This window comes from Capra hircus, chromosome 19 (assembly GCF_001704415.2).
Source record: "Capra hircus breed San Clemente chromosome 19, ASM170441v1, whole genome shotgun sequence".
Classification (NCBI taxonomy): domain Eukaryota; kingdom Metazoa; phylum Chordata; class Mammalia; order Artiodactyla; family Bovidae; genus Capra; species Capra hircus.
In genome coordinates, this window is record NC_030826.1 from 44,089,279 (window position 1) to 44,109,636 (window position 20,358).

The 20,358-nt window shown below is 48.6% G+C and overlaps 1 protein-coding gene across 1 annotated transcript in view; it reads left to right on the forward strand.

The window, feature by feature from the left end:
- DBF4B (DBF4 zinc finger B) overlaps positions 1-20,358 on the forward strand; it is a gene marked incomplete at its 5' end in the record, with an annotated part of 28,579 nt that overhangs the window by 1,498 nt on the left and 6,723 nt on the right. The window contains 8 exons of the mRNA XM_018064012.1: positions 7,850-8,004; positions 9,999-10,184; positions 11,125-11,175; positions 11,970-12,057; positions 13,174-13,247; positions 14,943-14,976; positions 16,409-16,454; positions 18,885-19,001. Coding sequence (XP_017919501.1) covers positions 7,850-8,004; positions 9,999-10,184; positions 11,125-11,175; positions 11,970-12,057; positions 13,174-13,247; positions 14,943-14,976; positions 16,409-16,454; positions 18,885-19,001 — 751 coding nt within the window. The remainder of the gene's footprint in view (positions 1-7,849; positions 8,005-9,998; positions 10,185-11,124; positions 11,176-11,969; positions 12,058-13,173; positions 13,248-14,942; positions 14,977-16,408; positions 16,455-18,884; positions 19,002-20,358) is intronic.

Genomic DNA, 20,358 nt, shown 5'->3' on the forward strand with positions numbered 1-20,358 from the left:
CAAGGCTGTATATACAGAGAACATCGTGCAAAATGCCAGACTGGATGAATCACAAGCTGGAATCAAGATTGCCAGGAGAAATATCTACCTCAGATATGCAAATGGTAACACTCTAATGGCAGAAAATGAAGAGGAACTAAAGAATCTCTTGATGATAGTGAAAGAGGAGAGTGAAAAAGATGGCTTACAACTCAGCATTCAAAATACTAAGATCATGGCATCTGGTCCATTACTTCATGCTAAACAGAAGGAGAAAAATTGGAAACAATGACAAATTTTATTTTCTTGGGTTCCAAAATCACTATGGACAGTGACTACAGCCATGAAATTAAAAGATGCTTGCTCCTGGGAAGAAAAGCTATGACAAACCTAGGAGCATATTAAAAAGCAGAGACATTACTTTGCTGACAAAGGTCTGCATAGTCAAAGCTATGGTTTTTCCAGTAGTCATGTAAAGATTTGAGCGTTGGACTGTAAAAAAGGCTGAACACCAAAGAACTGATGCCTTCAAACTGTGGTGCTGGAGAAGACTCTTGATAATCTCTTGGACTGCAAGGAGATCAAACCAGGCAATCCTAAAGGAAATTAACCCTGATTATTCATTGGAAGGACTGATACTGAAGCTGAAGCTCCAATATTTTGGCTACTTGATGCAAAGAACTGACTCATTGGAAAAGACCCTGATGCTGGGAAAGATTGAAGGCAAAAGGAGAAGCAGGTGGCAGAGGATGAGACAGTTAGATAGCATCACTGACTCAATGGACATAAATTTGAGTAAACTCCATGAGATAGTGGAGGACAGAGGAGCCTGGCATGCTGCAGTTCATGGGGCTGCAGAGTCAGACACGACTTAGCAACTGAACATCACCCATTCATCTGCAAATGACTGTGCACATTGCTCTGTTTTTTTAAAATTTTTATTTACTTATTTTTGACTGCACTGGGTCTTCTTTTCTATTCAAGCTCTTTCTAGTTTCGTCCAGGAGGGTCACTCTAGTTGCCATGCACTGGCTTCTCATTGCAGTGGCCTCTCCTGTTGCAGAGCATGGTCTCTAGGGCAGGTGGCCCCTAGAGCACAGGCTCAATAATTGTGTCTCAGGCTCAGCTGTTTCAAGGCATGTGGGATCATCCCGGATCAGGGGTCAAACCCTTGTCTCCCGCATTGGCAGGTGGATTCTTTACCACTGAGCCACCAGGGAAACCCTAGCTGGGATTACTTTTTAATGTTAATCTCTGTTGGGTGATGGGGGTAGTGGGTTCTTAATCCACATGACTAGAATGAATTTGAACTCCAGTCTCTTAAGAGGCTTGTACTTTGGATTCTCAGTGAAGATTTTCCTTTCATGTGGAGCCCAGGCTAAGGTAGGCAGTATTCCATTTTTGTCTTTTCTAATGGATGGATTATTTTCTGGCTTCCCTTTTCTCCTAGATTCATGCAGGAGTTCCCAATCCTCATTCCCCACTTTAGGCTTGCACAAGACCTCATCTCCATGGCTCATGTGGCTCTTCAGTCCCAAGTCCTTGGCTTTTAAGTCCACAGACTCCCTCAGGGCAGTCAGCATTCGCTTTCACCACTGTGGCTTTCAGCTTTCATCTTGTGGGGCACTTTTGTTGTCTTCTTACTAATTTTGTGGACTTAGCAGTTAGATAGGATTGGTATTTCTATTTCAGCTGGTATTTTTAGATATTTGCGTTAAGGAGGGCTTTTAGGTAACCTGCTCTCCAATATTACCTGAAATGAAGCCAAAATCCTCTCTTTCTCTTCAGCGTCCTGAAATTTCATGAATAGTGTGCCATGGGACATTTTTCATTCATGGAGCTAGCACTTGGTGGAAACTTTCAATCTGGAGGCTCATGTTCTTTAGTTCCTTTGTGTGGATTACCACATTTTATCCATTCATTAGTTGATGGACATAAGAGTTTTCTGTTTCCTGACTATTATGAATGATACTGTTATAAACATTTGTTTCCAGGTTATCATTTTTTTCTTTGAATGTATACCTAGAAGTATAATTGCTGGGTCCTATGGTAAGTCAGATGGGGAAACAGTGGAAACAGTGTCAGACTGTTTTTTTGGGCTCCAAAATCACTGCTGATGGTGATTGCAGCCATGAAATTAAAAGACGCTTACTCCTTGGAAGGAAAGTTATGACCAACCTAGATAACATATTAAAAAACAGAGATATTACTTTACCAACAAAGGTCCGTCTAGTCAAGGCTATGGTTTTTCCTGTGGTCATGTATGGATATGAGAGTTGAACTGTGAAGAAGGCTGAGCACCGAAAAATTGATGCTTTTGAACTGTGGTGTTGGAGAAGACTCTTGACTGCAAGGAGAAGAAGAGACTCCTTGGACTGCAAGGAGATCCAACCAGTCCATTCTGAAGGAGATCAGCCCTGGGATTTCTTTGGAAGGAATGATGCTAAAGCTGAAACTCCAGTACTTTGGCCACCTGGTGCGAAGAGTTGACTCATTGGAAAAGACTCTGATGCTGGGAGGGATTGGGGGCAGGAGGAGAAGGGGACAACAGAGGATGAGATGGCTGGATGGCAACACCAACTCTATGGACATGAGTTTGAGTGAACTCCAGGAGTTGCTGATGGACAGGGAGGCCTGGCGTGCTGCGATTCATGGGGTCTCAAAGAGTCGGACACAACTGAGCAACTGAACTGAACTGATGGTAAGTCTCTGTTTAACTTTTTGAGGAACTGGCAGACTTTCCCCATTGACTACACCATTTACATTCCCACCAACAAAGTATGAGGATTCCGGTTCTGCAGGTCCTCACCAACACTTGTTATTACCTGTCTTTTTTGTTAAAACCATCCTAGTGTGTTTGGCATGAGACTTTATAGCTCAGGGTTTAGAGCACTAGTCTTATAAACCAGATGTCAGGAGTTCGTATCTCCCTGGGGCCTGCTAAGCAATTCTCTTATTGGGCTTCCCTTGTGGCTCAGACGGTAAAGAATCTGCTAGCAATGCAGGAGACCTGGGTGCGATCCCTGGGTTGGGAAGATCCCCTGGAGGAGGGCATGGCAACCCACTCCAGTATTCTTGCCTGGAGAATCCCCATGGACAGAGGAACCTGGCAGGCTAAAGTCCATGCAGTCACAAAGAGATGGACACAACTGAGGAACTGAGCACGCAGACAGTGGGTTTGAAGTGGTATCTCTTTGTGTTTTCAATTTACGTTTTCCTAACAAGGCTAATGACCTTGTGTATCTTTTCATGTGCTTATTGATCATTTGTATACCTTTGGAGAATGTCTATCTGTTGCTCATTTTTAAACAATTTTTTTTATTATTTGAGTGTTTTTTAACTGTTTTATTTTTTTATATCCCTTATCTTCAATTAATTATTTTATTTACCTGCCATTCTTCTTCTATGTTTCTAGTATGCTCCTTGCCTTCTTGAGATATTTATTATGCTTAAAATTCTTCCTTCTGTCTGGTCCATTACCTATGACAGAAGGACATCTATGCCAGAGAAAGCTTCTTTTATAGTACTTGCTCTTCGGTTGCCTCATATTTTCTTAGAAGCTAATGTTCCCTTGAGACTGCTAGCCACTCTAACTGATAATGTGCTCCTGGAAGGAAGATGCAAAAGCTTAGGTTCTATGTTATGCTCCTCCTTTGAGTTCAGGGGTTGGGGTTTGGTTAGAAGAGGAAAACCGCCCTAAGGTGGGAAGCCCCTGGTTCCAGTGTCTCAGTCACCACCCCCCTCTAATACACGTGTTGCCTTGTACCGCTCATTTGCAAGAGCTGCTCTTTTCCTTGAGTTGTAATTTCCTGATTCACCAAATGAATAGTAAGGAGGGAGGGAAGCTCCTTTGTGCCAGCCAGCTCACTGACCTCCTTGACTTCACAACTCCCCTTGACCCTGACCTTTTGTTAACTGCTTCACACACACACACTCACACTCACACTCCACCACTGCCCTGATGTTACCCTGCTGTCTCTGGTTGGTGCTAGACTGCTTACCTGGCACTGGCTACAGGCAAGCAGGGGCCCACTGAGCACAACCAGAAGCCATTCTCCAGTCTCGCCCTCCTGCGAGTCCTGGCACTCTTCCGCTCTCGGCTTGCTGTTCACCCAGCGCAGCGCCGCCCACACTCGCATGCCAGTGTCTGGCTCTGCCATTCATCCCATCTAATTCCTTCTTTCTTCAGAGATTTCCCTAGGATTAGGTCCTGTGGAGAAAGTTGTAGGCCTGTGTGAATGTCAAAAGGGCTTTCTCCAAGAAAGCCTTCTATACAAATATTGAATCATTATGTTGTATCCCCTGGAACTAATATAATGTTGTATGTCAGTTAGACTGCTCAATAAAAGGAAAAAGAGGACCTTCCCTGGCGGTCCAATGGTTTAGAATTCACCTCCCAATGCAGGGGTTACCAGTTCAGTCCCAGGTTGCGGAGCTATGACCCCACATGGCTCACCTTCTGGAGAAGATGGCCTTAGGGAGGGACCCAGGATGGCTACAGTGAGAATAATGCCCTGGCCTGACATCCAGCTGGTATGCCTGGATCAGATGTTTCTGGCCAGTCTCCATCCTGAGTGCTTATTAAGTATTTGAATAGCTCCTAAATACCATTACCTGACACCATTTATGATAGTTTACGTATCCCATATGGGCTGCCCATGAGAGTGGGTGTTTATTGTTAGCACTATTTCAGAAGCGAGGAAGTAGAGACTGAGACATCCCAGGTAAGGTTACTGGGACTTTCTCAGGGTTGCACAGCTAGTGAGAGATGGAGGGAGGGCTCAGAACAAAGGCCTTTTCTGTTAAATGCCCAGCGGACTTTCCAGTTTTCGGTCTCTAACTACCTAGGACTTTCAGGAAAAGGGAGGTTTACAGGACCAGAGGGTGAATGCTGGAAGGTTAGATGCTAGCTGAGGATGGGAAAGCAGGATCTAGTTTAAGCATTATGGGAATGGTAATCACAAGTAAGTCAAACATCTCTTCCCAGGGACTTCCTTGGTGGTGCCGTGGCTAATACTCCAAGCTCCCAATGCAGGGGGCCTGGGTTCAATCAGTGCTCAGGGAACTAGATCCCACCTGCCACAGCTAAAGATCCCACCTGACGAAACCAAGACCCAGTGCAGCCAAATTAAAAAAAAAAAAAATCTCTTCCCCAAGTAGTTTTTGGTCTAATGGAAACCCAAAGGAGTGAGTAAACAAGAATATGAAGCTGAAAATACTACAAGGACAGATAATAAGTAATTTGTAACTCAGAAAAAGAAAAATAGTATCTCGTCAGGGCAAGCAGGATTTAACTGAGGAGGTCCAATTAAAAGCCTGACTGGATGGTAGATAGAGTTGCAGGAATTTATAGAATCAAAGAGTTTTAGAAAATTTTTAAAAATATCAGGTCCAGGGGCTTCCCTGGTGGCTCCATGGTAAAGAATCCACCTGCCAATGCAGGAGACACAAGTTCGATCCCTGATCTGGGAAGATCTCACACGCCTCGGAGCAACTAAGTCTGTGCCGCACAGCTATTGAGCCTGTGCCCCGGAGCCTGGAAACCGCAACTATTGAGCCTGTGTGCCGCATCTGTTGAAGTCCACACGCCCTCGGGCCCGTGCTCCGCAACAAGAGAAGCAACCGCAGTCAGTATCTGTCCTCTTACTTTTATCAGGCTCATATTCTTCTTTACTCTCTCCTTTGGGTCCGCCTCTGACTTCACCAGGAACTATTTGGGGAAGAGATTTTTTTTTTCGTTCAGTTCAGTTCAGTTGCGTCTGACTCTTTTCGACCCCATGGACTGCAGCACGCCAGGCTTCCCTGTCCATCACCCACTCCCGGACCTTGCTCAAACTCATGTCCATCAAGTTGGTGATACCATCCAACCATCTCATCCTCTGTTGTCCCCTTCTCCTCCTGCGTTCAATCTTTCCGAGCATCAGGGTCTTTTCCAATGAGTCAGTTCTTTGTATCAGGTGGCCAAAGTATTGGAGCTTCAAATTCAGCACAAGTCCTTCCAATGAATATTCAGGACTGATTTCTTTCAGGATTGACTGGTTTGATCTCCTCGCAGTCCAAGGGACTCTCAAGAGCCTTCTCCAACACCCCAGTTCAAAAGCATCAATTCTTCGGCACTCAGCTTTCTTTATGGTCCAGCTCTCACATCCATACATGACTACTGGAAAAACCATAGCTTTGACTAGACAAATCCTTGTCAGCAAAGTAATGTCTCTGCTTTTTAATATGCTGTCCAGGTTAGTCATAGCTTTTCTTCCAAGAAGCAAGCATTTAATTTCATGGCTGCAGTCACCATCTGCAGTGATTTTGGAGCCCAAGAAAATAAAGTCTGTCACTGTTTCCATCTATTTGCCACAAAGTGATGGGACCAGATGCCATGACCTTAGTTTTCTGAATGTTGAGTTTTAAGCCAGCTTTTTCATTCTCCTCTTTCACTCTCATCAAGAGTCTTTCTAGTTCTTCGTTTTCTGCCATAAGAGTGGTATCATCTGCATACCTGAGGTTATTGATATCTCTCCCTGCCATCTTGATTCCAGCTTGTGCTTCATCCAGCCCAGCATTTCTCATGATATACTCTGCATATAAGTTAAATAAGCAGGGTAACAATATACAGCCTTGACGCACTCCTTTCCCAATTTGGAACCAGTCCATTGTTCCATGTCTGGTCTTAACTGTTGCTTCTTGACCTGCATACAGATTTCTCAGGAGGCAGGTCAGGTGGTCTGATATTCCCATCTCTTTAAGGATTTTCCACAGTTTGTTGTGATCCACAGAGTCAATGAAGGAGTAGTAGATGTTTTTCTGAAATTCTCTTGCTTTTTCTATGATCCAATGGATGTTGGCAATTTGATCTCTGCCTTTTCTAAATCCAGCTTGAACATCTGAAAGTTCTCGGTTCACATACTGTTGAAGCCTGGCTTGGAGAATTTTGAGCATTACTTTGTTAGTGTGTGAGATGAGTGCAGTTGTGCAATAGTTTGAACATTCTTTGGCATTGCCTTTCTTTGGGATGAACACTGACCTTTTCCAGTCCTGTGGCCACCGCTGAGTTTTCCGAATTTGCTGGCATATTGAGTGCAGCTATCAGGGCTTCCCTGATAGCTTTGGTAAAGAATCTGCCTGCAATACAGGAGACCCTGGTTCGATTCTTGGGTTGGGAAGATCCACTGGATAAGGGATAGGCTACCCACTCCAGTATTCTAGGCTGGACAATTCCATGGACTGTATAGTCCATGGGGTTGCAAAGAGTCGGACACGACTGAGTGACTTTCACTTTCACTTTTTTCATTAATTAATTAATTTGGCTGCCACTGGATCCCTATGGCATGTAGGATCTTAGTTCCCCAACCAGGGATTGAACTGGTGTCCCTTGCATTGGCAGGCAGACTCTTAATTAATGGACTACCAGGGAAGTCCTTATAGTTCATTGGTTTTTATTGCCAAATAGTATTCCATCATATGAATATATTGCATTTTGCTTACTGTTTTATTCACATTTGAATCGTTTCCACTTTGGGGCTACAATGAATAATGCTGCTATGGACTTTATCTGGATATATGTTTTCGTTTCTCCTGGGAGTATGCCTAGGAATCGGATTGCTGAGTCTTATGTTAACTCTATGCTTAACCTTTTGAGAAACAGCTGCACTCTTGCCTAAAGTGGCTGCGCCATTTTACATTCCCAACATCCATGTATGAGGATTGGGTTTCTCTGCACCTGGGCTTCCCAAGGGCAGGAACAGGAGTCTCGTGTCCACCTTGGCACCCAGGGCCTGGCCAGGCACCACACAGGGGCTGTCGGCCGTGAAGGCTCCTGGCTGTCTCTTACCTCACGCTTTTCACTGTCTTCCCCTTTATTGTTGTTTTCTAGGAGCTCAGCTTGGAGTTTCCAGTTGTCTGGGAAAATGCCAGAGGAGCTCACCAGATGCCAGGAGGCAGCCCTTTTCTGGAAAATCCTTCTACTTGGATCTGCCTGCCGGCAAGAACCTCCAGTTTTTGACAGGGGCCATTCAGCAGCTGGGTGGGGTAGGTAACCTGCTTCTCTCCCCTGTGGGGCCATGTGCCTTCATGGATTAAAGGGCAGGAGCTGGAGAGGGGTTCTGCCTGTGACTTCCAGGTATTTTCAGAGGTACCACTGCATTTTCCAAAGCAGCGGAAATGTAAACCTTTTTTAAAAGTAAAGATAATTTTTTTTTCCTAATTAGAAAAGTAATTTCTGTTCATTCTAGAATTCTGGAGAACTGGAACAGCAGAGTGGCATTGCTAAGGAGTGGACTTGTTGGGATAAGGGAAATGTGTGGCCATTTATCTTTTTGCCATATTACAGAAGGTAGACAGACATACTTCTTCAACCTATCGCTTTAAAGATTTTTTAAAATTGTGATAAAACTTATATGACAAAATGTGCCTTTGTAATTTATGGTTCATTCTTCTTAATTTAAAAAAAGTTTTATTTTATTTTTTTTTTTAATTTTGGCTGCCATGGGTCTTTATTGTGGCACATAGGCTCAGTAATTGCAGCGTGTGGACTTAGTTCCCCAACCAGAGATGGAACCCATGTCCCCTGCATTGGAAGGTGGATTCTTAATCACTGGACTACCAGAGAAGTCCCTGTAAATTAATTATTTTTAAATTCATGGACATTAATTACATTCACCCTGTTGTATAACCATCACTCTCTGTTTCCCAAACTTTTATCACCCCAAACAGAAGCTCTGTAACCTTTAAGCAAGAACTTCCCATTTCACCTCCCCTTACCTCCCCAGAATTCACATCTACAGTATGTTTCTGAATTTGCCCATTCTAGATACGTCGTATCAGTGGGATCACTGATGTTGGGCCCTTTCTTTCTGGTTTGTTACACTTTAAGGTAAAGGTTTCAAGGCTCACCCCTGCTGTAGAGTAGATCAGAGTTTCCTTTCTCTCTCATGACTGAATCGTGCTCCACTGTATGGACAGACCACATTTTGCTTATCCATTCAGACGTTAATGGACATTCAGTTTGTTTCTGCTTTTTAGCTATTATGAATAATGCTGCTGTGAACATGGGTGGACAAGTGTCCATTCGAGTCCCTGCTTTCAATTCTGTCAGATGTATACCTTAGAGAGGAATTGCTGGGTCACGTGGTAATCCATGTTTAGCTTTTTGAGGGACCTCAACTTCTTTTTTAAACCTAAGTGCCAGGCTTCTCCAGTTACCCTTCAGAGAGGTCATCCATCCTTCCTTTCACAGGTGTGCTGGAGCTGGCTGGTCCTGGCTCATGAGAACCGATTGTTAACATCTCTTTCCAGTCCCACATTCAGGGGTGTCATATGGCTACCTTGAAATCAGCCCCAGTAGTATTTTACCCCACAGAAACCAGCAAACACTACAAAGCAGGGTTTTTTTTTTTTTTTCCCTTTCACCCCAAGAGTCCGGCATTAAGCATTTGCCAGCTCACTACTGCTTATTTCCATCTTTTCTACTTCCCCCAGACATGAGTTGTGTCATTGTGTTTCCAGCACTGTTTGGGGTTTCTTAGGATGAGTCAGACCCTCTCAGTGTCATAAAGGGCTTGCAGGTAAGATGAGCGGATACTTAGGCAGCTGAGTAATATCCAGAACCCAATTTTATTTCAGGCTCCTCTTGGTAGTGTGGTCAAGATGCCAGATGCAGCCTCTGGATGGCCCGGTGTATCTTCACAGCAAAATCACGACTTAGCCAAGCTCTCGATCCTCCAGTCCCATCAGTGTGCCCTCACTCTGGGCAAACCCTAACCAGTCAGATACTCAGAGCCCTCAAGGTTCTGCTGGGAGGAGCTACAGTTCTGGAGTCAAGAACCTCTGTCCTGCACATAAACCTTATTATATTTTGGGATGATGTCTTCTCGGGGGCCCAGCACAGGATTGCATCTGGTCTATTTAAGGACGTTGATTCTGGGGCTTCTGTGAGCCGACCTGATTTCCTTCCTTAACCTGTCATTATTGATGATTCTACTTCTGTCTTTTGGGTTTCAGCCACCTCTGTGATCTGGTTTCAGGTAATTGAAGGTTTTCTGAGCAAAGAAGTAAGTTACATCGTGTCCAGCCGCAGGGAGGCGAAGGCCGAGAGCAGCAGGACAAGTCACAGAGGCAGCCCCAGCCCCAGCGAGGTCACAGTGGACACACCGCCCGTGGCCAACCCAAAAGGCAGCCGTGCCAGGCCCGCACAGAAAGCCATGGACCCAGTAAGAACCTCCTGGGGCGGGAAGTGTGTGTCTAGTAAACGAAGGAAGTAGGCGTTTGTGAGCCCACTTCAACAGTTTCTGGTTTTAGTTTCATCTGGTTTATTTTAATCTCTCATTTGAATTCAGGGGCTGAAACTATCTTATCACAGCTCTGGATCCACACACCTCAGCGACATGCCGTCCTGATGCCCTCCCTTCTGTGATAAATTTTCACTTTTCCTGGGACTTCAGAGTCTGAGATTCAGAAACAGTAGGGGAGGACTTTCCTGGTGGTTCAGTGGTTAAGAATCCACCTGCCACTGCAGGGAACATGGGTTTGATCCCTGGTCCAGGAAGATCCCAAATACCACGGGGCAACTAAGCCCATGCACCGCAGCTACTGAATCTGTTTGCTCTAGAGCTTGCACTCTGCAACAAGAGAAGCCCACCCCACAGCTCGAGTAGCCCCTGCTTACCACAACTAGAGAAAGTCCACGTGCAGCACGGAAGACCAGCACAGCCAAAAATAAGCAAACATTTTTTTAAAAAGTAAGAAAAAGAAACAGTAGGGGAATAAACCAGAGAGGGCTTGTTAGGATTGACCGACACTTGTCTGCTGGGAACTATGAGCTTTTAAAGAGAGGTCTAAAAAAATAACAAAGAAGAAGAAGAGAGTCCCGGGACCTTTGTAACATTTGACCTTGGGTGAATTCAAAATGCCCCTTCCCCAGGCTCCAGGCCACCTGGGCTGCAGCTCCCTGTGAGTGACCCGAACCTGAGGATGGCTTTACCTTTATCTCTGGAAGGTTCTCCCAGCTTTCACTTCTGCCACTGCTCAGCTGTCCCTGCTCCCGGCTTTCCAAGGGACATGACTCCCAGGCGTCCTGGCCAGCCCCTGTGAAAACGTGTGTTTGTGCGCAGGTGGTCTCCACAGCTCCCCATCGCCCCTTTCTTCCGCCAGGTGCCTATGAGCAGAGGGAAGGAGCTCCTGCAGAAGGCCATCAGAAACCAGGTGAGCCGAGGGGGCCGGCTTGGAGGCCCGTGTGTCTGGCGCAGGGAGAGAATAAGCCCTGCCTCCGAAGGTTCTGAAGCACTGACACAAAAGGCACGCCTGGCCAGACTTGTAGCACTGTCGTGATTGCCTCCTTTCTGACGAGGAAGTGGGGCTCAGAGGAGTTCAGTCATCTGTCCAGTCACCCGGGCTGGAGGTGGAAGAGCCAGGTTTTAACTCCATGATCTTAGGAGCCTGGGAGAAATGCGGTGGGGCGTCTTTCGCACGTAGCTCTTTATCCCTTCTGTGAGGACTCAGGGCCATTACAGTCGAGTGGCAGCAGGAGGGATTAGTGTGATCTTGCAGAGGAGTGGTTCAAGTGCCATCAGGCGGTGCCCCAGCCATGGTCTGTGACGCCAGAGGGTGGTGTGGCCAGCGTAGCTTCGTGTACGAAGAGGGTAGTGTTTATTGTGTCCCTCCTGTGGGCTCAGAGCGTTCCTCACAGAGGCTCTCCCGACAAGCCGCTCGCATGAACACACATGTCCCTTCCTGGTCCCAAGGTGGCCAGAGCAGAGCCACCAGCCAGATCAGCCATCCGTCCCTCTCAAGGTGGCCAGCCCGTGCAGAGGAAAGGGTCCTCCCAGGGTTTGAAGTCAACTTTCCAGGCTCTGTGCTTGCTCCCCTGCCCACCTTCTCGCAACAGCTCCGCACATGGATGACCCAGAGCTCCCAGAAGCCAGGCCAGCCTGTCCCCAGGTGGTCGAGCCTCAGGTGGGGGGTCTCGTCCTCCTGCCTGACTCCGCTTGTCTTTCCAGGGCAGCAGCAGCGGAGGCGGCAGTGGGCACAGCAGCAGCCTCCTGAGCAACGCCCGCTCCTGGGGGGTGCAGATTCTCCACGTGGACGGTACCCTTCCTGCCCAGGGCCGCAAAGGGGAGGGTGGCAACTTTGCCTGGGAACCTGGGCTGTGAGAGGGGTCTGAGTCATGTACTGGCTGAAGCCAGATGTATCAGTCACTTACTGTGTTGGTCCACAGAGGTGGAGAGCAGCCGCAGCAATAGCAGAGCACAGGTGCTGGGAAGGGCTGCTTCCTTTAACCCTGGTGCCAGCTTTCCTCAGCAGGATTGAATAAGAACTGATCCTAATATCCATTACCCCTTATCAGGTATTTACTCTGAGCTAGGAAGCACCTCATTTAATCCTCACCACAGTCTCTGCCCATTGTACAGATGAGGAAGTTGAGCCTCAGAGAATAGATTGAGTAAATTACACACAGTCTTATCACGCCCACATTCCCCCCTAGTTTGGCTCAACTACATTTCCTGTTCTTTCTTTCCTCTAGGGTTTGCCACACATTATAACCACCTGTGTGCAGGCTGTAATACATTTACATGAGAGCAGTTGTCTTGAATGTGCTGGCAGTGGCCAGCCCTCCCACCCAGCTCCACTTTGAGTCTGGCGCTTTCTCTGACCCATTAAAGGGGGCAGGTCTAGATCCAGCCTGAGATCTGCCGGAGGGGCAGGGAGCTGTGCCAGGGCAGGTCCTGGTCTGGGATGGTGGGAGGTTCCATCGTCTCTGGAAAACCAGCCATTTCTGACTTGATCTAATTTCCTGCTTTTCTGTGTATTACAGAAGCTCCAGCATGTATAGCTTCTGCTGGGCCTCCCACCTAAGGATATAACTGAGTAGATGCCATGACTTGGTCTCCCCCACAAAACTGCTTTTCAGTAGCACCTTAAAGCCCTTTATGGGTTATCAGGCACCTCCTGTTCAAGACTTGTATTCAGTGCTCCAAAGGAGCATGCAGCCAGCATAGGTACTTTTCCAGGGATAGAGGACCCTGCGCTTTTATTATCAGCAGATGCAGAGATGACACGTAGCCAGAAGGTGGCAGACAAGGCTGGTGTGATCCAGTGAGCCAGGCCATGTGGGACCTTCAGTCCCCCGGGCCCCAGCACAGGACTGCGCTGGGGAAACGAGAAGAGGAAGCCTTTGGCCACAGCCCTCTGTTTCCTCCCCAGAAATGCTGATACGGGTGCAGCAACTGTCTCTTGATGCTCCACATGTGAAGAAACAAGGGCTGAAGAAGCCAGAGGTAGGTCATCCCCTCCCAAACCGAAGGGAAACGGGAAAGTCTGTGACAGCATTAGTAAATCCATGACCTGCCCCAGCCACCTCCTCCTGGCCTTGCTGGGAAAGTTGGGAGGAACACAGCCTCTCAGCTCAGCCCTGGTGCCCGCAGACCTGTGTGGGGCCAAGGACTGCCTGCAGGTAAGTCCTCATGGCCTGCTGGCCAGGCTGCCATTCTGAGGATAGTTCTTGGTCTGGAAACGAGCCTGCAGATTACATGGGTGGTGGCAAGGGATGGTGGCATTTGAAATAGCTGCCATATTCCAAATTCTTGTTTGGCTTTTCCTTCTTTTGCTGGGGTTAGAACTGTGTACTACTTCAAGAGAGCCCAGGCTGATTTAAAGCTGCCGGGTCTTCACCCAGCCCTGAATTCAAGGAAGAATCAGGCTCTACAAGTCCGTCCAGGGCCTGGCACCCAGGAGAGGGACCACATCCAAACCAGGTGGAACGCTCAGCCTCACCAGCCCTCACCCCACCCACTCTGGTCTGGGCATCTTTAAGGTTTTGCTGTAATGTAAACAGGGCTTCCCTGATGGCACAAGCATTAAAGAATCAGCCTGCAATGCAAGAGACCAGAGTTCGACCCCTGGGATGGGATGATCCCCTGGAGGAGGAAATGGCAACCCTCTGCAGTATCCTTGCCTGGGAAATCCCATAGACAGAGGAGCCCGACGGGCTACAGTCCATGGGGTCACATACACTTAAAGTCTCTTTCCCCTCTGACTTCTGCTCCCCAACCACCAAGCTCCCTCCCTGAAGTCAACAGTGTGAACAGTTGTGCAAATATCCTTCCAGAACTCCCAAGTATCTACAAGCAAATGCATCAAAATTCCCCCCTTTTACACAAATGTGTGGTGTTATTACTTTACTTTGTTCGCTTAATAATCTCTTTTGTAGCTACTTGGGACTCTTTTGGGGCAAGTTTTGGGTGCAGTCTGCTGATGGGGGAGGGCCTGTTGAAGGCTTCTTTGGGCTGTGTTGGCCCTGGTGGCGTGGCCTGGAAGAGAATCTGGGCCCCCTTGGGCCCAGAGGCCCAGACAGTTACGTAGCCACTGGATCTCTCATTCTATCCACACCCTCCCAACTCTTTAGCTGATTTTTTAAAGATTTTGTTTCATTTGCTTTGTAACATTAGCTTTGTTTGACCTTGGCCTGAAAGCCGGTTTTGACAAACACAGTCAGGGTGTGTAAGATAGGGTACTGAAAACCAAAAGGCATTGTCTTCACCCTCATCCTGTCCGCTGGCCTGGAATGCCAGCCGCGCCCAGATTGCACGGGCTGCTGCCAGTGAGCCCCTCCTCTGCGTCAGGTGTGTCACCTGCTGCCGTCTCATCTGTGCCACATCCAGGGTATTAGGCGGGAACCCTGAGCATCATGGGCGGCACGAGCCCCGTTCCCACGGTGGTGGGGGGTGCTCCCCAGCCCTTGCTTGCTCTTTGCTCTGCCCTGCATTCCCTGCACAAAGTCAGGGCCCTTGAGATTCACGCACAGAGCTCACCATGCAAAGAGCATGGTGCTCAGGTCTGCTCCAGCTCAGGGTCCAGCCGTGGGCAGAAAGCTAAAGTGGGGCAGACGAGCAGTAGCTCAGCTCACCGGGCCCAGTTCCTCGACGCCCCCCCAGCTCCCTCACATCCTTAACCTATTTTTCCTTTCCATTCAGGGAACATGTCCAGCAGAGTCAAGAACACGGAAAGGTCAGTGCAAGAGCTCTTCCTCATTTAATTGCCATCCCTCCCTCCCTAAACGCTTCCCCACGACTCCCTCTGTGGCAGCATCTGCTCACTTTTCTGCGGCAGGAAGCAAGTCCAGGTTGTGTACAGCCTCGTCCTGTTGCCAGGGCCCGAGCTTCAGAGAGGAGGGCAGTGGGAGAGGGACATCTGTGAGCAAGTCCAGGGCTGCTGGGCCGGGCCTTCTCTGTAGAGCCAAGACCCCCCGTGGTCACTCTGGCTCCTGCAGCCTCTGGCTGTTCCTGGGCATCGATGGAAGTTCAGCATCCTTTTCTTTCTGATTCAGGAGCAGTTTGCGGTGGGCAGTTTGACAGCTGCCTACTACTTTCAGAAATGCCAAACTCCCTGAAACTGACAAATAGGCAGATTGACAGGCCCAGCTCCCGGCTCCTCTTGGACAGCAGGAAAGTTTCTCCCCCTGGATATTTCTCCCAAAGATGCTCTGTTAGTGGCATTTATTCATGCACAAGTGGGAACTAAAAGGGAAAGTCACTTGGCACCTCTTACGCTTGCAAATCAAGGAAGTCTGTGGGAGAATTGATTTTAATCACTGTGTCAGTTAATTAGAAAGACGAGGAGTCACCCCAAAAAAGTAATTAAGGAAGAAAGGCTGCCTCTGCTCGGGCACTGGGAGCTGAGACGCGCCAGCCTCTTGGGGATTTGGTGGCAGCTAGCTGTGCCCAGCCTTTCAGTGCCTCACCCTTTGACAGGACTTTTGGGCGTCATGGAAGGGCAGAAGGGGTTTATAATGCCTCAGAGAATCTGTAGACTGTGCAGATAGCCAGCTAGTAAGGGACAAATCTCTTGATTAACTGACTCCAAATCTGTTTTCCCAGCACCCCTTTGCCCTATTTTTTTCAAGAACCAGATTTCACTTTTTTTTTTTTTAACTGTCCTTCTGCCAAGACTTCGAAACACTCTTCAGTTCTCCTTCTTGCTGTTCCTCCCCTCCAAAACCCCAGGCTCCTCGTGGAGGATTCTGTCTGAGAACCATCCTCAGGCCCCCTTGGGATTCTGAGACACCAGGAGTTAAGGTCTGGAAGGAGCTGAGGCTCTTAGCAGAAACCAGCAGGGGCTGAGTTTCTCTTACCCAGCCAGGTTCCTGACTCTCAAGGTTGACAGCCTTCAGCACCCACATGCAGGAGGCTGAAGGTGGGCGCATTTAGGACTCTGGGGCACCCTGTAGCCTCTCCCCCCAAGGGTGGTAGAGGCTGGAGGAGATGGCAGCAGGGGCCTCACTCAGCCAAAGGAAAGGCACACCTTGGGGCCGCGAGCGCTCTGGCTCTGAGAGCCTCTTGGGCTTTGGCAGAGCCTCGTCTCTCTGAGCATTTCCTGCGGGAGGAGCTTAGGCTCTGCACCAGGGCAGACAGATGGCTGACGGGCGCACTCTTCCTTCCAGTGGCCAGACTGAAGGCACCGTTCCTCAAAGTCGAAGATGAGAGCAGGTGAGTGGACCACCAGACCTACATGGAGGAGAGGTACTCAGGGGCCCCAGGCTGCCATGGGGAGGTCTCATATAGATCAGAGGAGCCATGCCCAGCTGGCACTGCTCTTAGTCATTAATCAGAGGTTAATAATCCTGTATGTGAATTCCTTCCTTATTATTTTTTTTTAATATTTATTTATTTGGCTGTGCCAGGTCTTAGTTGCAGCACGTGGGATCCAGTCCCCTGACCAGGGATCGAACCTGGGCTTCCTGCACTGGGAGCTCAGAGTCTTGGCCACTGGACCACCAAGGAAGTCCCTGAATTCCTTCCTTTCAAAGCTCTGCTTTTTTTGAGTCTGTGATGTTGCATCCAGGCTCTTTGACTCCCCATTTCCCCCATGTGTACACTGACCCTCAATACCAAATCATTGCTGGTGTTAGTGCTGGTATAGTCTTTGCTAAAGTGAGGATCTCTGCAGTGCTATTGGGGTTCCCTTGTCAGACCACCTTGTATCAACACTTGACAAAGCCTTTCTGTTTGCTGTGTAAAACCATTTCCTGGTATGTGTTATCTCCTCATAGCCGTGGAGAAGAGTCCATCCTCTTCCCAGTGGGGGAACTGAGGTCAGAGACATTAAGGGACATGGACACAGCCACTTTGCTAGTAAGTCTTAGTCTGAGGCTAGAGTCCACATCCAGCCCGGGGCCCTCTCCCCTCTACCCTGTCTGTCCCTGTGAGGGCCCTTTCCTACCTAGCAGGAGGGTCACATCAATGATAACCTGATGAGCTGGTAGCCACCTGGGTTGTCACTGACTCTTTGGTAAGTACCAGATTAAAAGTCTGTGAACATCTAGAATTAACCCCAGAAGTTTTTTTAAAGCCCAGGTGTCCCCAGAAGAGACTGCTGGGTCAGAATGCTCTGTGTCCCTCAGCTTTGGGCTGGCCACCGAAAGACCCAGCCCCAGAAGCCTGGCAGGCCTGCCCATGCTTCACCACGCCAGACAGAGTTGGCGCTGGTGGCTCAGAAGCCAGTAGAAAGAATCCAGGGCTGGAAGGAGGCCCTCTCATCTCCCCTTCCAGGCGGGTGGGGGGAGGGGGCATGTCCTTCACAGTCCGCCCTTCACAACCAGCCGGGTACAAGCAGTCACGACTGGAACGCTGTGGCCAAGACACCACTAGGGCCTTAGTGTCTCTGCACATGGAGCTGAGCCTTCTCTCGATCCTTCTTACATGCTGTTCTAAAGCAAGCACTCTTCAAAACCCAACATAGCCGCACCAGCCTCAACTTTTCAACCTCCTCAGCAGAAACAAAATAACACGGAGGAGGGCGAAAGGCGGGGTACCAGGGCTGTGAAGGGCGCCTCCTTCTCCTTCAGGATCCAAGAAGACTTTTTATTTTGGCTGTGCCATGCACTCTGCGGGATTTTACTTCCCCAACCAGGAATCTAACTTGGGCCCCCTGTGGTGGAAGCTGGGAGTCCTAGCCACTGGACTGCCAGATAAATCCCCAAGAAGACTCATTGGTTAATTTCCTCCTGAGGCTGCAGGGTCTCAATTTGCCCCTGGAACCCAGGGCCTGCTTTCCCCTGGAGCACCGTCCACTGCACCCCAACATGGTGTGGTCAGGGGCTGCCAAGTACCCACAGATCACCACATCTGGCTCCGAAAGTCTCCTGAATGTGAGCTACTTAAAGCAAATGACTCAGTACATGTCTGACTGCCCAGAACCTTCACTGCGCCTCTCTTTTCCATTCAGAGCACCACCCCTCAGATAGTACAAAGGCCCAGCCCATAGCAAAAATATTCCTCTTCATAGAACAGGAAGATCACTGATCTGGTCTTAACATCCTTGCATTTAGATTCTGCCAGGCTAGAGTTCTCAGAGGTCACTTGAGAGTCGAGAAACAAAATGGAAAGGTGGGAGGAACTAGATCAGAAGTTGGGAGACGTGGCTTCCCGTCTGGACTTGGCCGCTTATAGGTCATGAGCCCTTGGGCAAGCCACAGAACCTTTAGGGCTTTGTTTTCTCTTCTATGATATAAAACATGAAAACACCGTTATTCTGCTCAGCTCAGAGGTTGCAGGATATGGGGGGAGGCAGTGATTGTAAATAGGCTTGGAAAGTAGACAGGAAGAGTGTTAATTTAAAATATTAATCTAACCCAGTAAGGCAGATAAGAGTGTTGTTCTAGTATTTAAAAGCTGGGCAAGTGAGGGGTTTCCCTGGTGGTCTGGTGGTTGAGATTCTAAGCTTCTAATACAGGGGGCACGAGTTTGATCCCTGGTCAAAGAACTAAGATCCCACATGCTATGCGACATGGCCCAAAAAAGATGGGCAGGTGAGAGTCTGCTTTATTAAGGTGGGAATTCTCAGGAGTTGGGCTGGCCCCTCTTCCTCACCTTTTCCCTTCCCCACTGGAGTCAAAATGGAAGTTTTGTGTGTTTCAGGAAGTTTCGTCCTTTCCACCTTCAGTTTAAATCCTTTCCTGAAATTTCTTTTCTGGGACCCAAAGCCGCCAGTCCTTTTGAGGCCCCGATGACTCCAAGCAGTTCACACCATACCAGGTGGGTCTTTCTGGTTCCTGAGTACAAGGGCTGGTTCCAGGTCAAAGTCCTCCCCGCTGGGGCCTTGCTGGTCAGCCTGGGGAATGGCCATGTGTTAGCTCCTTAGGCAAAGTCTATTCTGGGAACCTAGCCCAGAGAAGAGGGACACCGGGAGTGTTCATCCGCTTTATCTGGTGTTCTCCATCCGTACTGAAGAACTTGACTTGTGTCCAGAGGGCGTGAGGCTGGTTTCTGAACCTCTTTCTTAGAGTCTCCTTGTGAAAGTGAAGTCGCTCAGTCATGTCTGACTCTTTGCAGCCCCATGGACTGTAGCTTAAGGGACTCTCCTTGGGGGCCCGTTAAAAATGCAGGTTCCTGGACTCCCCCCTGCAGAATCACAGTCTCTGGTGATGGAGGCCCCCAGAGCTCCGTGTTCCCAGGCTCCCCACGTGGTTTCAGCACACATCCACATTTGAGGCCTTTGAAGCTAAACATAGCAGGCAGAGGGTCTAGGGGGCCTGCCACACTGTGTGGCCTGAAGTGACTTGTAAGCTGCTTGGACTCCTACTCTGCAGGTAGGTGAGTTTGGACCCTTCATTGACCAACGTGCAGAAGGCATGCGGTTCAGGTGATGACCTGGACACCTTCCCAGACCTTTCTAACGTACGGGCCAGGAGACTAGAGGGCAGATGTCTAGCCCGAGGGTCCCCAGTGCCAGGGAGGGCCTGTGGTTTCCACCAGCAGACAGGGGCTAAGGGGTCAGGAAATATTGCGAATGGGAGGAAAAACAGAAAGGGACTGTGGCAGTAAAGAGCAGAGGAAGGCGAGAACACGCCAGGGTGAAGTCCAAGGGCCCTTCATCCCTTTCCCAGAAGATACAAGGGACACAAGCGGGGCAGCCCAGCGGCTGCCTGGGCTGGGGCTGCGTGGGGTGCTTGGCCTGGGAAGGCCTGGGGATGGAACAGGAGCTGATAAAGGGAAGATGAAGGGTTTAGAGTGAAACGTCTGTATTCTTTGCCCATCCTCCAATCTCTAGACCATGAGTCTCTCCAGAGAGAGTTTATGGACAGTACATCGTGTACCCTTTGTTCTCTCTTCTCACAAAGAGTAGCAAGATATTCACTGTGCTGGATCTTGCTTTTTTCCCACTGAATATTTCTTAATTTCCTATTAGTACCTGAAGAGTGTCTTCATTCCCTTTAATTACTGCAGGGTATTCCATGGTATGGATTTACCGTATTTTATTTAACATACGCGTGGATGATTTCCAGTCTTTTGCGGTGAATAGTCTTGTTCAGAGTAAATTATGATTGTTCAGATATATTTGCAGGACAAATTCCTAAAAGTGGAAATGCCAGGTCAAAGGGTGCCCACATTT